This window comes from Euprymna scolopes, chromosome 7 (genome assembly GCF_053919585.1).
Source record: "Euprymna scolopes isolate OS-2025 chromosome 7, ASM5391958v1, whole genome shotgun sequence".
NCBI classification, from domain to species: Eukaryota; Metazoa; Mollusca; class Cephalopoda; order Sepiida; family Sepiolidae; genus Euprymna; species Euprymna scolopes.
The window spans coordinates 148,031,481-148,052,220 of NC_136488.1; the positions used below are offsets into that span (position 1 = coordinate 148,031,481).

The 20,740-nt window shown below is 31.3% G+C and overlaps 1 protein-coding gene across 2 annotated transcripts in view; it reads right to left on the minus strand.

The window, feature by feature from the left end:
• Window positions 1-144: 144 nt before the first annotated feature.
• The window catches only part of LOC145280047 (RAB7A-interacting MON1-CCZ1 complex subunit 1-like), a 94,427-nt gene continuing 73,831 nt past the window's right edge, over window positions 145-20,740 (minus strand). For both annotated transcript variants that reach the window (XM_080131728.1, XM_080131727.1), the window contains exons 4-7: window positions 15,825-15,877; window positions 14,440-14,571; window positions 14,094-14,202; window positions 145-481 (exon numbers count right to left, since the gene is read on the minus strand). In XM_080131728.1, coding sequence (XP_079987854.1) covers window positions 246-481; window positions 14,094-14,202; window positions 14,440-14,571; window positions 15,825-15,877 — 530 coding nt within the window. In that variant the 3' untranslated portion in view covers window positions 145-245. The remainder of the gene's footprint in view (window positions 482-14,093; window positions 14,203-14,439; window positions 14,572-15,824; window positions 15,878-20,740) is intronic.

Below are 20,740 nucleotides of genomic sequence, written 5' to 3' on the forward strand. Positions count from 1 at the left end.
GAGAAAACTTTTTTGCCAGTTCAGTTTATTAAAATAAATTTTTTTAAATTTAAAAAAATAAATAAAAATAAAAAATAATATGAATAAAAAAAATATGAATAAAAAAATATGAATAAAAAAAAAATAAAATAAAAATACATCTTATTGAAGCAGAGTTAGAATGTATTTTTATTTACACACATATTTATGTATACGTATGTATATATGTATTCACCCACTTGAATTGTAAACACTTGTATAGACTATCACGAAAAATAAGGTGTATTTAATAACTGTTTTGCTCTGTCCGATGACCAACCGTTATTCTTCAGTGGTCCTTCTGTCAATCGAATATAAGTCTGTAAAGCCTTTCTTCCTTCCTTCGTCAGGCGGACTCTATCTTCACTGTGGCTCTGTGCATGTTGATTTACATTCTCTAAGTACCAATAACACATCTCACCTTTATACATCAAGTTAAGAACATGAGTGTTAGAGTAAATACCTACAGAAAAAAAAAAAAAAAAAAAAAAAAAAAAAAATACAAATGAATATGGAATACAAAATTCAAACTTAAATGGTTTTAAGACCAAAACTAGTGCAGACATTTTTCATTTATATAAATAAAAATTTATTAAAACAAATACAATATTTCGAATTATAACAAATTCTTCACCAGGAAAATTCAGTTTATTTTTTTTTTTTTTTAATTTATTAATGTTGTATGGTGGTGATAATCCTTGGGACGTCTTCAAATGTTGTCGAAGGCTTACATTTTTTTTTTTTTAATTGTATAAATAGAAATTCACAAAAATAACTATAAATATTGATGGGTACAATAAAATATACTAGGTTAAGAAAAATCAAAGTTGATCTGCTTTAGCATTGGATCTGACAAATTGATGTTTGATTCTACCAAGTCAGTGGGTACTCTTGCAGAATTTGACCCAGATCCTCGAGATTTTCCATCAATTAAGGTTCGGGCTTGACCGACAGTCCCTAGATTAAGCTGAGAAAATTAATATGAATTTCAAAACAAACAAACCAGAAAAATAGAAATACAATAAAAAATAACAAAAACATACTGTAAATTTACTGACTATATTTTTTTTCCAGAAAAGTTGTATTTTGAATTGTTTATTTAGTATTATTTTCTGCAATTTTTTTATCAAAAGTTTTTTTTTTTTTTCAAGAAGATTTTTTTAAGTGTAAATTGTTAGGTGAAAGTTTTTTTTTTTTTTTTAAAAAAGAAAATAGGCAGTAAATTGTTTTTGTAAACAGAAGTTTTTTTTATAAGAAAAGATGAATGATTTTTATGAAAACTAAATTGTTAGGTGAAAGTACAGAAGTTTTTTCAAGAAAATTTAAAAATTATTTGTCAACAAATGTTAGAAAAATAAACAGAAAAATACCCCCCCCCATATTACAAAAATAATTTTTAAAAATTACTTTTTTTTTATAAAAAGTCAATTTTAGCGTTTCAACATTTGAACAACGCTTGGCTTAATACAGTGATTACTGGTTTAGCCTAAGACATAATTTACGGAAAATCCCAAGAATCCCGGTCAAATTCTGCAAAACAGTGAATTACAGAATTTTTTTCAATCAGTGTTCTTTATGAAAAGAACAACGGATTTCATTGATTACATATTTTATCCAATGCAATAATACTTTCAGTAATAGACACTTAAAGAGATTCACAGTTCATTTTTATGAGTTAACATACAGATGATTATCTATTGAAATTATTACATGAAAATAGCATTCGTACCTGCTAAATACAAGTAATTTCTCAACAAGTTTCAGTTTTGGCTAGATTTAACTTTCAAACAACTTTATATATTAGATCAGGGGTTTCCAAAGTTTTTGAACAGGGGATCATGTGACTTTTTAGAGCTGCATGGGCCAAAATAAAAAATAAAATAAAATAACCTGAACGTGTTTTATATGGTTTTGCTCATTAGCTTTGCTTTTTAGCAAAACTGGTTCTCCAAAACCTCATTCTTTCAATCATTTTCTGAACTAAAAGAAAAACCATCACTTTTTTTTTTTTTTTTTTTTTTTTTTTTTTTTTACACATTTCCATTTTTTAATTTTTTCTTGGATATTTTTACATTTCTCTTAAAAACTTTGAGGACTGGGTTAAAGACTTTGGCAGGCCGGATCAGACCCACGGGCCATAGATTGGAGATCCCTGTATTAGATTATATATGAAAAAAAAAATTTATATTCAACATATTTGACACCTTGGTAATGGCAAGTATGTCAACAAGTAAAAGCGGATTCATTTTATCGTAAGATTTTCTTTCAACTAAAAAAAGGAATAATGTTAGACTTTAAATGGAATTGAATGTAACAGCATAAGTATATACTCAATGAAATCGTTTGAATGTCCATAAACGTTTCAGATATTAAAACAAAATCCAAAATTAATCCCGTTCTGTTCCCTAGATCTCCCTCTCTCAGGATAAATTATATTACCACCTTTGGTGATATTACCTTTTGATTAAAATAAGCTATTCCAATCTTCATTTTATTTATTTTTAAAAATTATTTTAGTCAATTAGGACAGTTACAAATAGAAATTTTTACAAAGATAACCCAATCTCTTTAAAAAAAAACAAAAAAAACAGAGGGGGTATTTCTTTACTACCGTTAACTATTTATAACCAGAGAAAGATGACAGCAAGAGTTATAGATACTATATATATATATATATATATATATAAAGTAAGAGTGATAAAAATTTTGTAAATTGTAATAAATTAAAACAATAAAAAATTTTTTTTTTTTTTTAAATAAATTTTTTTACAAACAACTCAATCTCAAAACTAAAGGATATTTGAAAGTTTATTTTGTGTGATTAAAATATATAGGAAAAAAATTCTTAAAACGTTGATTGACTGAACTTTAATATAAATGGAAAATAGAACAGCAGATAACTAATAGAATATATCTTTTAGGGCTAGCTAGAACAATAACAAAATAACGGTTATCAAATTGCATTTTACAAAACAAAGGAACTCTGAGAGTCCATACCCTAACATACCTAAGTTAAGCTCAACAAGTCCCCACCTGATAAACTAACTTGAATCAATTTACAAATCTTTTCCTTAAAAGTTTTTTTTTTTTTTGTTTTTAAACTTCTTTGATCTGAACCCAAATTCCAAACTTGACAAACAACCTGACACAGAAAGAAAGAAAAGTTTGTGCTATTTGACATACAGGAAATATGGAGTAAGTCTTTGACCTAGAAAATGCCACAGGAAATGCATTTAAAGATATCAGCTGATATTGGGGTAAAGTAAAAAAAAGATTTTTCACAATTATTAAAAAACATATGCATGTGTACAGAACTGAACTCTGACTAACACGCACACAAACTTAGTTGTTTCTTGAAAATATTAATTACAAAACAGGGCACTTGGCATTACCTGGTCATAAAATATGCTTAAATACATTTTAATATATGTGAATTTCATATTTATTATACAGTCAACTCTCTATTGATTATTATATTGTACCTAATATAGTAGGGATTTCAAAAGTTAAAAAAATAAAATAGAAAAACCACTAAGACGTCATCAGCTAGAATCGAAACCAAAACGTTCAGCACTCTAGCCTTAGTCATTACTATCTGAGCTAACAACAAATGGATATCAGAACTTAAGATAACTGACTTTACTGTATAAATGTATATTTAAGCATGTATAAAGGATACACACTAAGTTGACTTATGCCTGCCCAGTTCCAATTTTGACCCCTTAACAGCTATTTTTACTGTCTGAAAACCAAATCATTTATCCTCAAGTCATATAGTAGAGAATTCTGCTAGAGAGCTAGGTTTTGGTTTCAATTCTAGCCAAGTCATTTTTTTTTTTTATCTTGAAATCACTACTATATATTAGGTACAATAAATCAATAGCGAATTGGCTTCATAATAACACATGAAATCTGCACGAATTAAATCATTTAAGCATATTTTAAGACTGGACAACACCGGTTGGCCTGCTAGTGTGTGTATATAAATGAAAAGATTAATTATCTACTGGAATTTCAATTGTTTAGATAAATCACATTTTAAGGTTATACAGCTCTATCTAAAAAATATCGAGTCCTTTTTGTATACAAGTTCTGTTTTGATTTAGATCTGTTCAGATCTAGAGAAATTGATTTTCACATATTTCAATTGGAAGAAGTTATTGTAGATTCTTCCAGTTGAATAGGATAGCAGCTCTGAGGAGGCCATATCAAAATTTCGACTTGATAATGCAACAAGAGAAAACCAGATACATATGCCAGCTCTACTAATAACAGACTTTTGAGGTGGATATGGAGATATATATATATATATATATATACACACACACACACTTGTAATAAACAAACTAATCCTATAAATATTTCATTTAAACACGGTAGTGTTTGAATATATGGTTAAGTGGCAGTTTTAGTCATTTAGAACTGCTTTAAAGCTTCACCTCATTTTTCGACCAAATTTCAAACAATTATTACAGTTTATAGATCACCTCAGCTACATTGTGGAAAAAAAAAAAAAAATTATAATTTTCTTTCAGTAAAACTAGTTATGAATTTACTGGCGTTCAAAATTGTAAAAATTCATAAGGAGGTGAGCGACGTTTTTATGAATGGTTTCCATAGCAACCACGTAGCTTCAGCAACTAGTGTTGCTACTAATTCACCGCTCTTGCAAAAAATGAAGTAACAAGTGACACAGAATGAAAGCAGACGAGTGCCATACATTGTTTTACATATGTGTAGGTTATGTTTATGGGGGCCAAAAAAATAAAAAAATAAGACTGAAATTAAAGAACAAGTAAATTTATTGGAAGCCTGGAAAAATCATGGATTACAATAGAAAAATGCGAGCATGAAAAGTAATATGGTTAAGCTTCAACATGGAAAAGAAAAGGGCAAAATATTCTAGCAAATAATATAATAAATTTATAACTTAACATATTGCAACATTAATTTTTTTTAAATTCAATTTAACATTATATAATAAATTCTTAATGCTGTAATATTTTAAGTTATAAATTTATATTTTTTGCTAGAATATCTTGTCCTTTTCTTTTCCATGTTCAAGCTTAACCATATTACTTTTCATGCTCACATTTTTCTATTATATATATATATATATATATATATATATATACACACACACACACACATATAAGAACTGTGTGTGTGTGCACGCATGTCTGACTCAAACAGCTGCGTAGATTTTTATAAAATCTCAAACAAAGGTGCTTTATGTGCCTGGCAGTGTTCTTAGATAGGTTTGGTGTCGGAATGAAGGAACAGGTGATTTTGATGAAATGACCAAAGTTAACATCTCACACAGCCTAATATCACAAGTGCATTTGAGAAGTTTTATTACCGCACAAGCCGAAAGGCCCTGCATATAAAATCAACAGTAGGTTCTTTGATAGGACAGAGGCGCATTCAAAATTAATGTTTCTGTTAAGAGCACAATTGAACCGTGATATTTGACTTTTTCATTTTAAACTTTTATGCAAATCATTATATATAAAAATTTTATAAAATAAACAGGTTCTCTACAGTGCAATATAGATTAAATATATTGTGAGCCTAGTCACTGAAAGACAAAGTTTCCCCAATTAGAGCAGACAATTGAAAAATGGGCTATTTCATCGATTTTGATGACGATAAAAATATGGGAGTGTGAAACATTCATTGATTATTTAATCCCGGACAATGTCGGGTCACCCTGCTGAAGTAAAGTTATTTTGGTAAACATGTCTGATTATTAACCACTGTTATTCTTTTACCGCATTTTCCACAAATGTATCTGCAGCAGACAATTTTCTGAAGAGGAAACAAAACCTATAATTAGGTGTTAACATTATCCGAGAAACCAAGTCAATAGCTAGGAATTAACAAGGAACTAGATAAATAAAGATACAGTTTACTACTTGTAAATATAGGTAATTGTTTTTTTGAACACTATGAAATGACTATCCAAACCTGTGTGTTTCAACCAAACCACTTCATTTTAAAAACAATGTTGCGTCTCTTGAATTACAACTAGTGATGGGACGATTCCAATATTTTTTCCTAGATTCACATACTGATTTTAATCTAAATTCATGATGGATTCTTTTTACATTTCTAAAAATTTTTTTTTTTTTTCTTTTTTTTGAGTGAGTGAGTGAGGGTTGTTTGGATTCTGTAGAAACCCCATGTAATACATGCATGTGTTTTTGCAAATTATTTTTATTTTTGTTTTATTGCATATTTCACTCCAAAAAGGCATAGTGCCACTTTGAATACTAACTGGGACATAATTGCAGGGACACTATTTAGGGAGTTTAGCAGCAAGATGGCTATACATTACGCTTTAACTTCTACATGCCAGTACAGTTAGGGAAACAGGAACCCAGAAGTGAATTCCAAAGTCTAGCAGTTCTGAGAAATAAACTATTAGTGTAGAAGGTTTTCTGGCATCTGGAGATCTGTATAGGGGTGGGACTCTGCTGTTTGTCAGGTTTGTCTGGGGGGGGGGGGGTATTTACGTCGAGTGGATACAAGAGCTTGTAGTTCATCAGAAATATTTGCAAAACAGGCAGAGGGATGCAACATTTTATGGGACAGAGGCTGAAGCCTAGCTGACAGTCTAGGACCAATTAGGTTAGCGACTCCTTTGAACCCTGTCCAGGAGAGAGATACTAATAGCAGGTGCACTAGCCCAAATGTGACAATAATACTCCATACATGGCCAAATGGTTGCCTTGTAGAGGTGCAGGATACTTTCAGGCACAAGTAACTTTCTAGCATGGTAGAGAGACCCCACCTTCACATGGAAAAAAAAAAAAAAGGTAAAAATTCTATAGATTTCAGTTTTACTAGTAGTTTCAAATCAATAACTATTGATTATTTTATTAATACAAGTCATTTTATTAATATGATTTATGGAAAATTAAGTTTTAAAACAAACAAAAATAATCACTTGGCATCAGAAAATGGACAAATTTTTTTTATTTATATACCGATTCCTAAAAAAAAAAAAAATTTTAATTATATTTTTTCAATTCCCAATTCCAATTAATCGTGCTAACACTAATTACAACAGCACACCTATTCCAAGTTAGAGACAAGATTACACAAGGCTTTCTCACAATAAAAAAAAGATTAAAGTTAAGACTAACTCGTGTAAAGAGTAGAATAGAAAAAAAAAATGTTACCTGTAAAACATTTCCTATGAAGAGTTTATAATATAAAGGAACCTTTAGGAGATTCTTTAACAATTAAATACTTTTGAATCAAGTGAATTGGTCAAAACTGTAAAAAATAAATTTAAAATTCTAAAAATATTTAAAAAATTAAGCTTCCATTAGACTGTTAAAAATGATTCTAATTTGGGGAATCCAAACGCTTTTGTACTTTTAAAAGTCTTAAAACTCATTAGCATTATTTTCTTTTTAAAATTTTTCTTGACTGTAATAAACTTGCAGTGCGAAGAGAGATGTTAAAAAATTGTGTTCAATATTTAGAAATTCAATTATTTTGAAAGTTTCAATTCTTTCTAATAAAGTAGTTAAACCTAAGAATTCCAACCTTTTTTTTTTTTTTAAAGAAATCCTTTATTTCTTTTACTAGATTAGATTAAAATTATTACTCAGGAGTAATGATTTCTTTGCTTGATTGGAAATAACACTTCTAGAAATAGGATAAATGTTGAAAATCATTTTTATGACAGGAAGCCAACTTAGCTTATGAAATAAGCTAAGATAGATGAAATGATGGTGTTTGGAGGTGCGTGTTGAGTAAAGAAAGAAATGGCTCATATCATCAGAGGAAATGAAATGCGGTTAACAAAACGCTCAGCTGTGAAAAGGCATGTATTTTGCTTTTCAGCACAAATATTGAAAATAGTTTTTGGGTGGTGAATGATAGTTATATGAAAATAATTATTGGAAGAGGGAATTTCATACAACCTGGGCAGTCCATTATCAGAAGAAGTATAATGTTCTCCGGGGTTTTATTTCCAAGTAGGCAGAATATTGGTCCAGAGGAGAAGGCAGTAATCCCATATACCAAAAATGCGTGGTTGCTCCTTATTGATATTCCGAAAGGTATACGGGGCGGCCGTATTCAGTGTGTTGAATGCTTTTTGGTATAAGTAATCCAATATCAATATTTGTGCTGAAAAGCAAAATATGTGCCTTTTCACAGTTGAACACATTTTGCTAACTGCATTTCATTCTCTGATATGAGCCATTATTGAAAATCCATGGATTAAGGAAATTAATATAACCCCTTCTATATATTCCTTTTGTCAAACAATAAATTCTTAACTCGAATATATGTGTCTATATTTTGATTTTCAGAATTTAAATTTAACTAATATATATATATATATATATATATCACTTCCATTACTCTCCGTTTATTAACAGTCACAGGTAAAGAGAAGAAATAGAAAGATTGAAATAGTTCATTATAAATAAAAGGGAATATCACTACAAGTAGTAATACTATTTAATTTGTAGTTGTAGAAAAAGGAGATATAGCATGCAGAAAGATGAATTTTGGATTTTATCATCTTTATTTTTTTTTATATCTAACTGGTTTTCCAAATTCAAATTTTAATGAGTCAAACAATTTAAACTTTAATGGGTAATTCAATAGGTCATTTTTTTTTTTTTTTTTTAATTTAATTTATTTATATTGCCATCAATTATAATACACGTTTTGTACATCTATATTTGTCTAAAAAAATAATACAATTCTGAAATTACTTTTTTCTTTTTTAAGCAGCAAAGCAAATTCTGATTATCTCAGGGAGAAGCCATAAAACCCTAAACAAACCTTATTTGCTTCCCACTGCAACAATAAAGAACAAGGCGGATGTGGGACAAAAGAGGAAAGTAAAATCAGTTTCCTTGCGTTTTTTTTTCTAACATACAATTCATGTTTTACTTATTTAAAAGTTTTATTTTTCGTAATATAATTAAAGTGTTATATTTTTTCTGATATATTTAATCTTTCTCTCCTCGATCAGTGAACCATAAATCCTTGAAAACCAGCGGTTCTCAACCTAGAGTGTTTAGTGATATGGCAAGGATACATGTTTAGATAAAAAATAGAGTATTGGTTATGTTATTCTTTTGTGTGTTCTTTTGTTGTTCGTGTTCTGTTCTGTACCAACTTCTGTTTTTCATTTAAGTACCATTATTAAGAGACTATTAAATACGTGGCTGAATAGATTTGATCCAACCATATATTTAACCACAAGTTCAGAATGTCACAATATAAATTTTAGGGGGTGCAAGATTTGAGGGAAATTTCTTGAGGGGTGTGAACCAAAGGAGGAAAAAAAAAAAAAAAAAAAAAAAAAAAAAAAAAAAAAAAAAAAAAAAAGGTTGGGGACCATTGTTCTAGATCATAGTAATTATTTTTATTTTCTTTCCAATCCAAAGTGCTCCCTTTTGGGGAGAAGCAGATAACTAATCCTGAAAGTAGTATACATTTATTACAAAATAAAAATAAAACCTTTTTTACAAGGAATGATTTTGCAAATAATATCTTTATAAATATAACTGAATTTATTTTGTAACAATCAATTTAAAAATTATCAACAATGAACATCTTAAAATTTTATATATTTACTTAATATAACTTTATGCTTCTACACAAAGAAACACTTAAAACTTATTTTAGAGTTAGTGTAAAAAAATAAAAAAATAAAAACCCAGTAAATTTCATTTTAGATAAATAAAATAAAGTAAGCATAACTTAAGATTTTGTATTTTATTTTTTTTGAACCATTATCTAAGAATTTTTTTATGTTCTATTTACTTGCCCTTGCACAAGGACGGTTTTAATGTGGGGAAAAATCCAGCTCCCAAAAAGGGGCACTCTGGATAGGAACAAAAGTAAAAATTGCCTCAATGTAGAAGGATTTCTCTTCCACTGATTGAGGTTTAAAAAAAGGGGGGGTGAAGTGTAGTATCAGAACAGATACTACACTTTGCTTCTAGCCAAAAGTCCAAGAATTTTTTATGTTAAAAGACAAAAGCCATTTCTAAAAGACAAAATTTAAAAAAAATAAATGCATAAAAAAAATAAAGCATCAAATATAATAAGTCTACAAATTCAACACTAATAAGAAAGTAATAAACTATGATTTTCAGTGTATGAAACAAGAGGGTGGAGGGAGCTGTCATTACAAATGTTTGTTTTTTGTCCATTACGGATTTAATACTGGCTGAGAATATAAGCTTGGTATCATAATGGGAAAAGTGGCTGCCTTGCTTGTGAGAAGATTTTTGTCAGATTAAGATATTGGCTTGGTCCAAAGTGCACCTTCATTGGCATTACCTCCTCCTTTGGGAGTGGGGTTTACTTATTGATGATCACCTGAGACACCCCTACTGGATAATGCCAACAGGTCCGTTCTCAGCCTTTTTTTTTTTTTTTTTTTTTGCATCAGCCAGAGTGCTCCCTCATGGAAACTGGTTTTCCCTACCTGCCGGCTTTGTGCTACATCTTGTTAGAGCGTGAAACAAATAAATCACATTTTGTACAGGAAAACAAAATGAAAAACGAAAACAAAATGAAGCGTTTAAGCATAAAATTATGAAGAGTTGTCAGCAAGGATACTATTACTACCAAGCTTTATAAAGCAATGATTAGTCCCCACTTGGAATATGGGTCCCTACTGTTCACCGGAGTTGGCAAGGTGTTTTGATTCTCTTAAATGTCTGCAGCATTGTGCCATCAGATATACTACATATTCCCTGCTGCAACCCGGTTTCCTTCTGGAATGATATGATCTGCTTGGATTAGATCTGTCTACTCACTGGAATGTAACTGTTGCTTCTATTGTCTACAGATTATTTCCTGGTTCTTGCCCCATCGCAATACTTAAATACTGCCCTGTGTTGCAACTGAACAGACCAAACCTGCAACAATATGCATTCATGTTAGACCTTCTGCAGAATCACACTGGTGTTTGCTCAAAGATATATTAGCGATTTCCTTTTGCATTGTATTCTGCAGTCCTGAACGTGCTGCCTCAGAATTATGTGAATGAACATGTATCACTGTCACATTTTCGGAATTCTGCATTGACTAACTATCGTGATGTTCCTAAGTTTTATGCATTCCCTAATTAGCTTAGTAGCCTCTGTTTATTGCTAACAGTTTTACAACCATCTATCTATAAATATAAAAAATAAAATGTATGTATGTGTGTTCGCTTTTTCTGTGTGTCTACAATAGGCTTTTTTCAGAGAAGTGGATGCTCGCTTAACTTTAAAACTTTATATCACATATAAATCGTAATATCTCACAGTTAACAACGAAGCTCGCCTGTCTATTTAATTTGCTCGATTTCGGGAAGATAAATATTCAATATTTGTCACTTGCCGCATGTGGGTTAGTCTTTTTCCTATAACATCTTGGGGGAGGGGAAAAAAAGCGTTCAGCAGTAAATGAATACTATCCCGCAGTCAAACTTGACCTCATTAACTCATTAAAACGAGCACCTGCTAAATCCAAGTAATTAAATAAATTCAAACATTTCCGTAAGCATGTCGCGGTGGGTCAATGGGTTAACGTCGCCCGTTTTTTTTTGTTTTTTTTTCACAACTTTGCCTCAACGGTTCGGATTTGATCCCCATACTTACTTTTTTTTTTTTTACCCCCACACCCAGGCAACGCCGGGTACCCCTCGCTACTATCTATATACAAAAAAGTCAAAATGTGTGTGACCATTTTGTGTACACGGTTCCGAGGTCGTTACGATCACTTATAGCTGTTTATATGGGTCCTAAATAATAATATGTACGATTTGGGAAAGCGCGTCGCATCTTGATTTATTTACGTTGACTTTTACAAAAGTATTGCTATTTTGGCTCCTCGCGTGTTGATGAGGCTTTTTCATATAAAAAGCGAAACTAATTCAAAGTTAACAAGTCCTTGGCATTGTTGCGCTGGGAAATGTCCAGAAGCAATCAGCTTTGATTAATGTTGTAGATCAGACAATTGCTATTCAATCTGGACAATCGGGAGCTGGTTTCCCCCCAACAGATGTTGGGGGGGGGGGACAGTCAAATTTGAGTAAACAACTGTGTGACTTCTATTTGACCTTAATTAGGTCAAATGGAAGCAGCAGAGTTAACTTTTATTTTGCGCACGCCTGTTTTTATAGTGCAATAAATAAATTCAAACCTGTCTATGTAGTACATCGTGGTGGCCTAATGGGTAACGTCACCCGTTTTTTTTTTTTCACACATTAATTTCCAACTCAAGGGTACGGGTTCGATTCTCATACCTACCAAAACATTTTTTTATTATTTAAACCCCCCCCCCCCGGAGTTTTGATTTACCTCAAGACACCCGGGCATCGCCGGATACCTCCCGCTAGTATATATATAAAAGGCAAAATGTGTGTGACCATTTCGTGTATGTCTTCAAAAGGCTTTTCGCGCACACGCTCCCGGGTTCGTTACGATCGCTTACAACTGTTTATATGGGTCCTAGATAATAATATCTAGGATTTGGGAAAGTGCGTCGCATCTAGATTTATTTACGTCGACTTTTACAAAATTATTGCTATTTTGGCTTCTCACGTGTTGATTTGACTTTTTCGTATAAAAAGCAAAACTAATTCAAAGCTAAGTAAGGTTTCTCGACATCACGCCGGGAAACATCCACAAGCAATCAGCTTTGATCAATCTTATATATCATACAATTGCTATTCAATCTGGACAATTGGGAACTGCTTTCCCCTTCCCAACATCTGTTGGGGAGGGGGAGAAAAAAGTCAAATTTGGGTAAACAAACCCAAACGCTGCGTGACTTCTATTTGACCTTAATTAGGTCAAATGGAAGCAGCAGAGTTAACTTTTATTGCGCACGCCTGTTTTTATAGTGAAATAAATTCAAACCTGTCTACGTTGTATGTCGCGATGGCCCAATGGTTAACGTCGCACACTTTTTTTTTTTTTTTTTCACACATTAATTTCCAACTCAAGGGTACGGGTTCGATCCTCATACTCACCTACCAAAACTTTTTTTTATTTAACCCCCCCCCTCAGTTTTGATTTACCTCAAGACACCTGGGCATCGCCAGGTACCCCCCCCCCCACTAGTATATATATATAAAAGCGAAAATGTATGTTCGCTTTTCGTGTATGTCCAAGAAAGGCTTTTTTTTCAGAGAAGCGGTCAGTCGGTTCACAACTTTTTAAAGCTTTTTATACCACATGTAAATCGTAATATCTCACAGTTAACAACGGAGCTCACCTGTCTATTTAATTTGCTCAGCTTCAGGAAGATAAATATTCAACAGTTTTCGCTCGCCGCATGTAAGTTAGGCCTTTTCCTATAATGTTTCCCCCTACCCACAATGTCTTAGGAGGGCGAGGGGGGGAAGCACCTGCTTATTTAAGTAATTAAATAAATTCAAACACATTTCCGTTAGCATCTCGCGGTGGGGCAATGGTTAACGTCGCACTTTTTTTTTTCACACTTTAATTTACAACTTTGCCTCAAGGGTTCGGGTTCGATTCTCATACTTACCTACCAAAACTTTTTTTTTTTTAATTTTACCCCCCCCCTTCCCGGAGTTTTCACACACACCTCCAAACACCCGGGCAATGCTGGGTACCCCTCGCTAGTGGTTTAATAAAGGAGAAAAATAGTTATATGCCTTTTTTCATCAGAGGAGTTCAAATCCTGCAAGGAAATATTAACCCCTCACAAGAATGTCAAACAAAACCAATCCTTCCGGATTTCCTCTTTTCTCCGAACCTCATTAAGTATGAAAAAAGAAAAAAAGAAAAAAAAGTAGTTGGAAAAAATTAAAGTAAATAGAGAATGTGGGCATATCCAGAACAGAACACACTTGGAAAACGTCCTCCATTTTGGTTTCTTAGACAAGCCAAAGCAGCTATAGCCACTTTAAGAATTTCACATTAAAAAAGCATGCTAGAATAACCAAAAAAAATTTTTTTTGGGGGGGGGGGGAATATTTTATGAGGCTATGAGCACAGAAAAATTGAAGGATCCAAAATGGTGGGCGTTTTTAAGGACTGTAATCTTGACTGTTAAAGCTGTAAACTTACCTTCTTTAACCAAGTTATACGTTTCTTCGTCATTATAGCTAAAATTGGCATTCTGGCTTGTTCGAACAACCAACATTCCAGTCAGATGATGTACTCCTTTCAAAATATTCTGGAAGATTAAAATCATTTTTCTTTTTAGATAATTGTGTTGAATTCAAAGTTAAAATAATACAGGAATTAATATGCAAAAAAAAAAAAAGGTAGAATTTATGCAAAGAGATTAAACGATTATGATCCAATATTGCTTATTAAGAAATATTTGTCTTTACATTTTTATAAAAGGATTCCTAAAGGATTATAAAGAATTGTAAAGGATAAACTAGGACAAAAAAGAAAGGCATCTTACCTGTAAAAAGCATTCCTTGTTCGTTTCTCGGCGATTATCGTCTCTGTTTATGGTGTCACAGAACATATAAAGCAATGCACCCTGGCGCCACCGAACACATTCATAGATTTCAGCACCAAGAATGTCAACAATCTGAGAATAAAAACAAATAAGTTTTTATCCATGTATATATAAACACCCTATATATTATTTTATATTTTTTCTTTTTACATGAGGAAAGGAAGGGGGGGGGGTCAACCTCTCAGACTTAATACCAACAGTGAAATGAAGAAAAAGAAAACAAAACCAAGTCTTGTTTGAAAAAAAAAAAAAAAAAAAAAAAATCATTTTAGAATTTAACTTCATTTTCTAAAATTTCAGAATAACCTTACAAAAGGTTTTCAAAAATGTGACCAAATTCCTATTCTTTTTCTTCCTCCATGAGGAGTTCACACTTCAGGATTAATACTATCAGTGAAATGAAGGGAAAAACAAAGCCAAGTCTTTGAATAAAATGTATTTCATTAAAAGTCAGAAAAAAAATATTTTTTTAACATTTAGTTTTCTAAAATTTAAAGTAATTATGGTTGGGTTAGACATACACAGAAACAGAAAATTCTGGACAAATATGGTAAAATAATCCCAAAAATGGTGTTTTTATTAGCCCCAAAAGAGCCCCTGGGGAACACGCAATAGTTATCGAATAAGTATACACAAACAAAATTATATAGAAATCAATTAGTTACAACTTTTCAGAAAATTTTATAAAAATTCAAGGCATCAATTTTTTTTTTTTTTTAACAAGCAAAAAGTATCCATTTTAGTCATTTTAACCCGAAAAAAAAAAAACCCTAGAGGAGCAACCAGAATTTTCTCGGAAATAAATTCCAAGGCATAGTTATTGAGAAAAGTATGAACAGACAAGGGTGAATTTACAGCTCCACCTTGCTTTTGTCGGGGGGGGGGGGGGGGGGGGGGGAACAAAAAAAAAAAAAAAAATTTCTACCTTTGGAGAATTAATATAAATGTACTCTCTGATCATCATTGCTGTTACTTATGATACAAGTTGAATTTGGTAATGATCAGACAATTTCTTGGAGATGTATGCTACCACCACCCCTCAAAGTAGGAGGTAATGCATATGAGAATGGCCTCATGAAACCAAATATATACTACACCATCCCCCAAAGGAGAATGTAATACAAAGATATACTATACTACTCCATTCCAAAAGAGTAGGTAATAGTTCGAGATGGTTTCATAACAGAACAGATACTACACTATACTTCATTCTAATTAAACACAGCTAATACAATATATTAATTGTATAGTCTCATAGCTTCAGACAGATACGCAATCTCCATTTGTAGTATTAGATGAATAATAAGGGTTTCAATTCAACTTACTTGTTTTTTGGGTAAAACTTTCTGTGCCAATTCCAATGGAATCTCTAATTGTCCTATATATAAAAAAAAATAAATTAAAAAAAAAAATTAGCTTCAAATTATTTTTTGCATTTAGATATTTTCCATCATAATACTGCAATAATAGATTCATTAAAAAACTTTCATAAAATCAAGACTTCAGACTCAAGTGGTAAATTAACTCACTAACAATTACTTATGAGATAATTAGAGTAACATTACAAGTCCTGGGTAAAAGCAATACTTATAATGGTTACAATATAATTATCAAATAAATCAGTTACAGTGATTATATATACATACATAGATAAAAGTCTGTCTGATTCTTAAATTTAGACCTATACTTATATAGGTTCAAAATTGAGAATTAGTCAGACTTTTCTTAGAAATCAGTCTAATTCTCAATTTTAGACCTATGTAGTATGTACAAGATAATCAATATTTGATTCTGAATAGCAAGTTCTTCATTTTTATCCTTGCAGCATTTTATTTATACTAAAAAAATTTCACTTTTGTTTCTCACAGAAAATACTTATTCCTGCTAGGAGGCTTGTTAGGTTAAGGCCATTTTTCATTTATGATGGTTCTCTTGGTTGTTAACTTAGTTTTCTGTGAAGTTGCTTTCCATGACATTGATTTTTTTTTTTACCTCGAATTAACAAATTTGAACCATTGCAAAAAAAAAAAAAAAAAAAAATTATACTCTTCATTTTGAGAGTTTGTTTTTATGCAAAGGTTTTCTTCCAGCTAACAAGTCTGCTACAAAGAAGGCAGGTCCCTTTTACTGGGTTAGAAAACTACTTGCGCCAGTCAGTATCCTATATCTCTATAAAGCGACCATTCGCCAGTGCACAGACTATTGTTACCATATCTGGGCTGGTGTATCAACCACTAACCTCTTTTGGACAAGGTGCAAAAAAGAATGTCTAATAGTTCTCATACAGTCTATCAAGTCCAGCTCCTGTCGCATCACTGCGCTTATTTTACAAGTACTTCCATTAGATATGCTCTGATGAATTTTCCACCTTTAGGCCTCTCTCCTCAACATGAATGCCCTCAATCAATAAAACTAACAAAATTACATTTTTTTTTATTTTACATCTAGATGCTGGACGATGTTTTCCTATAATAAAAAAATAAATGAAAATTTAAATTTCAACATTTCCAAAGACATTCTATCAGTTTTATTTAAAAAAAAAAAAAAAAAGGGGGGGGGGTAGTGTGCAGTAAGAGAAACAAATGTAATGACTCCCAGGCAACATCAGGGAAGTACATCTATTAGTAGACTCAAGCGAACTATTGTTTATTTTCCTAAGGCTTTTTTTCATATACATTTTAATCATACAAAATATGCTTTTTTTTTTTTTTAAATACATTTTCACGCCAAACATGACAGTGCCACTTTGGTGTAGGAAGCTACTATCAGAGACATAAGTTGCAGGGATACTATGTAGGGAGTTGAGCAGCAAGATGTCTGTTCATATTCACATATGAACTTCTGCATGTCAGTACAGTTAGAGAAGCAGGAACCTAAAAGAGAATTCCAGAGTCTAGCAGTTCTGGGGAAGAAACTATTAGAGTAGAAGTCTTTCTTACATCTAGGGATCTCTACTGTGTAAGAGTGGGACTTTACTGTTTGTCAGGTCTGACGGGGGGGGGGGTATTTACTTTGTGAGGGGTACAAGGGCTTATAGTTAGAGCATTCACCATTAAAATACTTGTAAAATAGGCAGAGGAATGCAACATTTCGGTGGGACAGAGGTTGAAGCCTAGATGACAGTTCAGGACCTATCAGGTTGGCAATTTTTTTTTAACCCTGTCCAGGAGTGAGAGACTAGTAGCAGATGCACCAGCCCAAATGACAATACTCCATATATGGACAAATGGTGACCTTATAGGAGGTACAGGATACTTTCAGACGTAAGTAACTTTCTAGCAAGGTAGAGAGAGACCATCTTCTTCACAACAGCCTTGTCAATGCTCTCAATGTATCTGTTCCAACTCATGTTTCCTGTGAACGTTAAACCGTTGAGTTCAAACAAAGTACTTTCAGATAATGTATCTTTAGCCATAGCTATTAGTGGTTGAGAAGGTTTATTGTAATTATTGAAGGGAACAAGCTTAGTCTTGAAAGTATTGAATGTGACCATCCATTTTTGTCTCCACTCCACTAGAGATTGAAGGTCTTCCTCTAGTGTTTCTGCCATTGCCTTAGATATGTGTTCATTCGTTCTCACCTCGTGCCTGTTATAGAGCGTGGTGTCATCAGCAAATATATCCATCTCGAAGACAATCTTATCAGGGAGGTCATTTATGAATATGCTAAAAGCGTCTTCAGTTTTGGAATTGAGTTATGTTTGACAATTTTTTTTTAATGTTCTAATTATTTGCAATTTCCAATTAACTTATTCTCACTGTCTATATATTGTTTACCCTCTCTGTTTTATATAGTATCACTCTTTTTTGTATTTATTTAAGGTAAAGAGTAATAAGGGAATAGTCGATTATAAACAAAAGGGAATATTACTACTAGTAATAATACAATTTAATTCATAGCCATAAAGAGAAAAAGATATAGTAACTACAAAGAGACTCATTTTAAATTCTTTTTTTTTTTTTTTTAAATATTTAACTGGCTTTGCAAACTCATTTTTTCTTAAATCAATCCAACCCAAGCTCATTAAGTCACATTTTTTTTCTCTAGTACAACAATAGTTCTTTTTGAATAAATCACAAATAAATCTGCTCACTCTTGCTGCATTGCTGTTAAATTCATTAACAATCAACACATTGTTAGCTTTCCAATTAGATGAAACATTAATCTTGATGAACCAATGAAGTTTTGAAGATGGAAGGAATGCCTTCTTAATGTTAGCACATACAATAAGATTGATGGAGAAAGATATTTAAGGAACGTTTATGTTTCAATTGTACAGTAATCGCAAAACCAGAAAAAAAAGTTAAGTTGAAAGATTACCAATTTTTTTTTTTCGTTGCTTCAGCAAATCATTTCCAATTTGGATTTCAGTCAAACAGATTTATCTTAAAAAGGTAAGAGATCGTTTCCAACTTATTTCACTATTTAAGATATATATATATATATATATATATATATATATATGCTTTGTTTTTTTGAAGTATTCACTTCAATAACAGAAATTGTGTATAGAAATATGCTGTGTTTCACCAAGGTTAAACTTTCACAAATTAAACATTTTGTTTGGACTATCAAATGACCGAGTATACAAGTAAAAATTGCTTTCATTCCTACAATTAATCCCTCCAAGCGAAGTAGTTTCATGGAAATGTCAAATTCACAAGTGATTCCTAGTCGTTTGTATATCATCAGGCAAGATGACATTAGGGTTTTGTAGTTCTTGCATGGAAGTGTTGATGTCTTCCTACATACAGCACCTGGTATTCCCAAATGATCACCCATCTGGTATTGACCAGAGTCAACTTTACTTAACCAATGAGAACTAGTGCATTAATGTGATTATGCTGTATTGCTTTATAAAGGATTTGACAAGATTTGATTGATTTCAAACCAATGTCACAAACTTATTGATGGTATTAATTCTAAGAAAAAAAAAAAAAAAAAAAAAAAAAAACTCTTAACACTAACATATATATGCTAATTAATGTTCCTATTTACTTGCTTCCCACATAAGGCCGGTTTTTAATGTGGGGGAAATCCAGCTCCCCAGAAAGGAGCACTGAATAGGAACAAAAATAAAAATTGTCTCAGTCTAGAAGGATTTATCCTCCACTGATCGAGGTCAGAAAAGGTGAAGTATAGTATCAGAACAGATACTACACTGATCCTGGCCAAAAGGCCAAAATGTTACCAGACTAAAATTTATAATTTTATTTTGTTTTCATTAAAATTTTAAATTAAATTATAGCTCAAAATAAGAGATGCTCAGAAGCATACTAAATAAATCTATTAGACTAAAACAGAGTTAACGTTTATTTCACTTTGGATTTTTTCCTAAAGGTGTTAATCACAAAATATATGCTAAAATATTATTTTGAGGATTGAGTTATGTTAAAACTCAAATTTATATTTTAACATTTTCTTTAAAGAAAGTTTAAATTTATTAATTTTTTTTAAATAAGATTTTAATTATTACAAAGGACTTCATGTCAGATATGCATCTTTTCTATTTACAATAAAGAATTTAAAAAATTTGAAGAAAGCCTATTTTACATAAATAGATTTCTTAGTCATTAATAATATATATATATACATATATATAGTAAAAGATGGTCACACACTTTTTTAAGACACTTATGTTTGAATAAAATTTAAATGAGAATTTGAAAACTTTGAAGTGTTGGATAAAATCCGAAAATCATTTTATTTATTTTTTTTATTTACTTTTTTTCTGTAAGTCCAATATTTTGCTAATAAATAGCCTCTTCAGGGTAGGAAGTCCGGGCCATGATTTTTTTCTTTTTCTTCATTTTGGTGTTATGACAGAGGCAATGCCTCGGAATAGAAGGAAGGAGAAACGTACGTGCTGTTCTGGTGAGTCTATGTGTGTTATGCTCCAGTTTCAAGCAAAATGAAAAAAAAAAAAAAAAAAATCATGGACCGGACTTCCTACTCTGAAGAGGCTATTTATTAGCTAAATACTGGAATTACAAGGAAAAAAGATTTTATCCGACACTTCAAAGTTTTCAAATTTTTCTCTCTCTCTCTCTATATATCTATATATATATCTATATATATATCTATATATATATCTATCTATATATCTATCTATATATCTATATATATATCTATATCTATATATATATCTATATCTATATATATATATCTATATCTATATATATATCTATATCTATATATATCTATATATATCTATATCTATATATATCTATATCTATATATA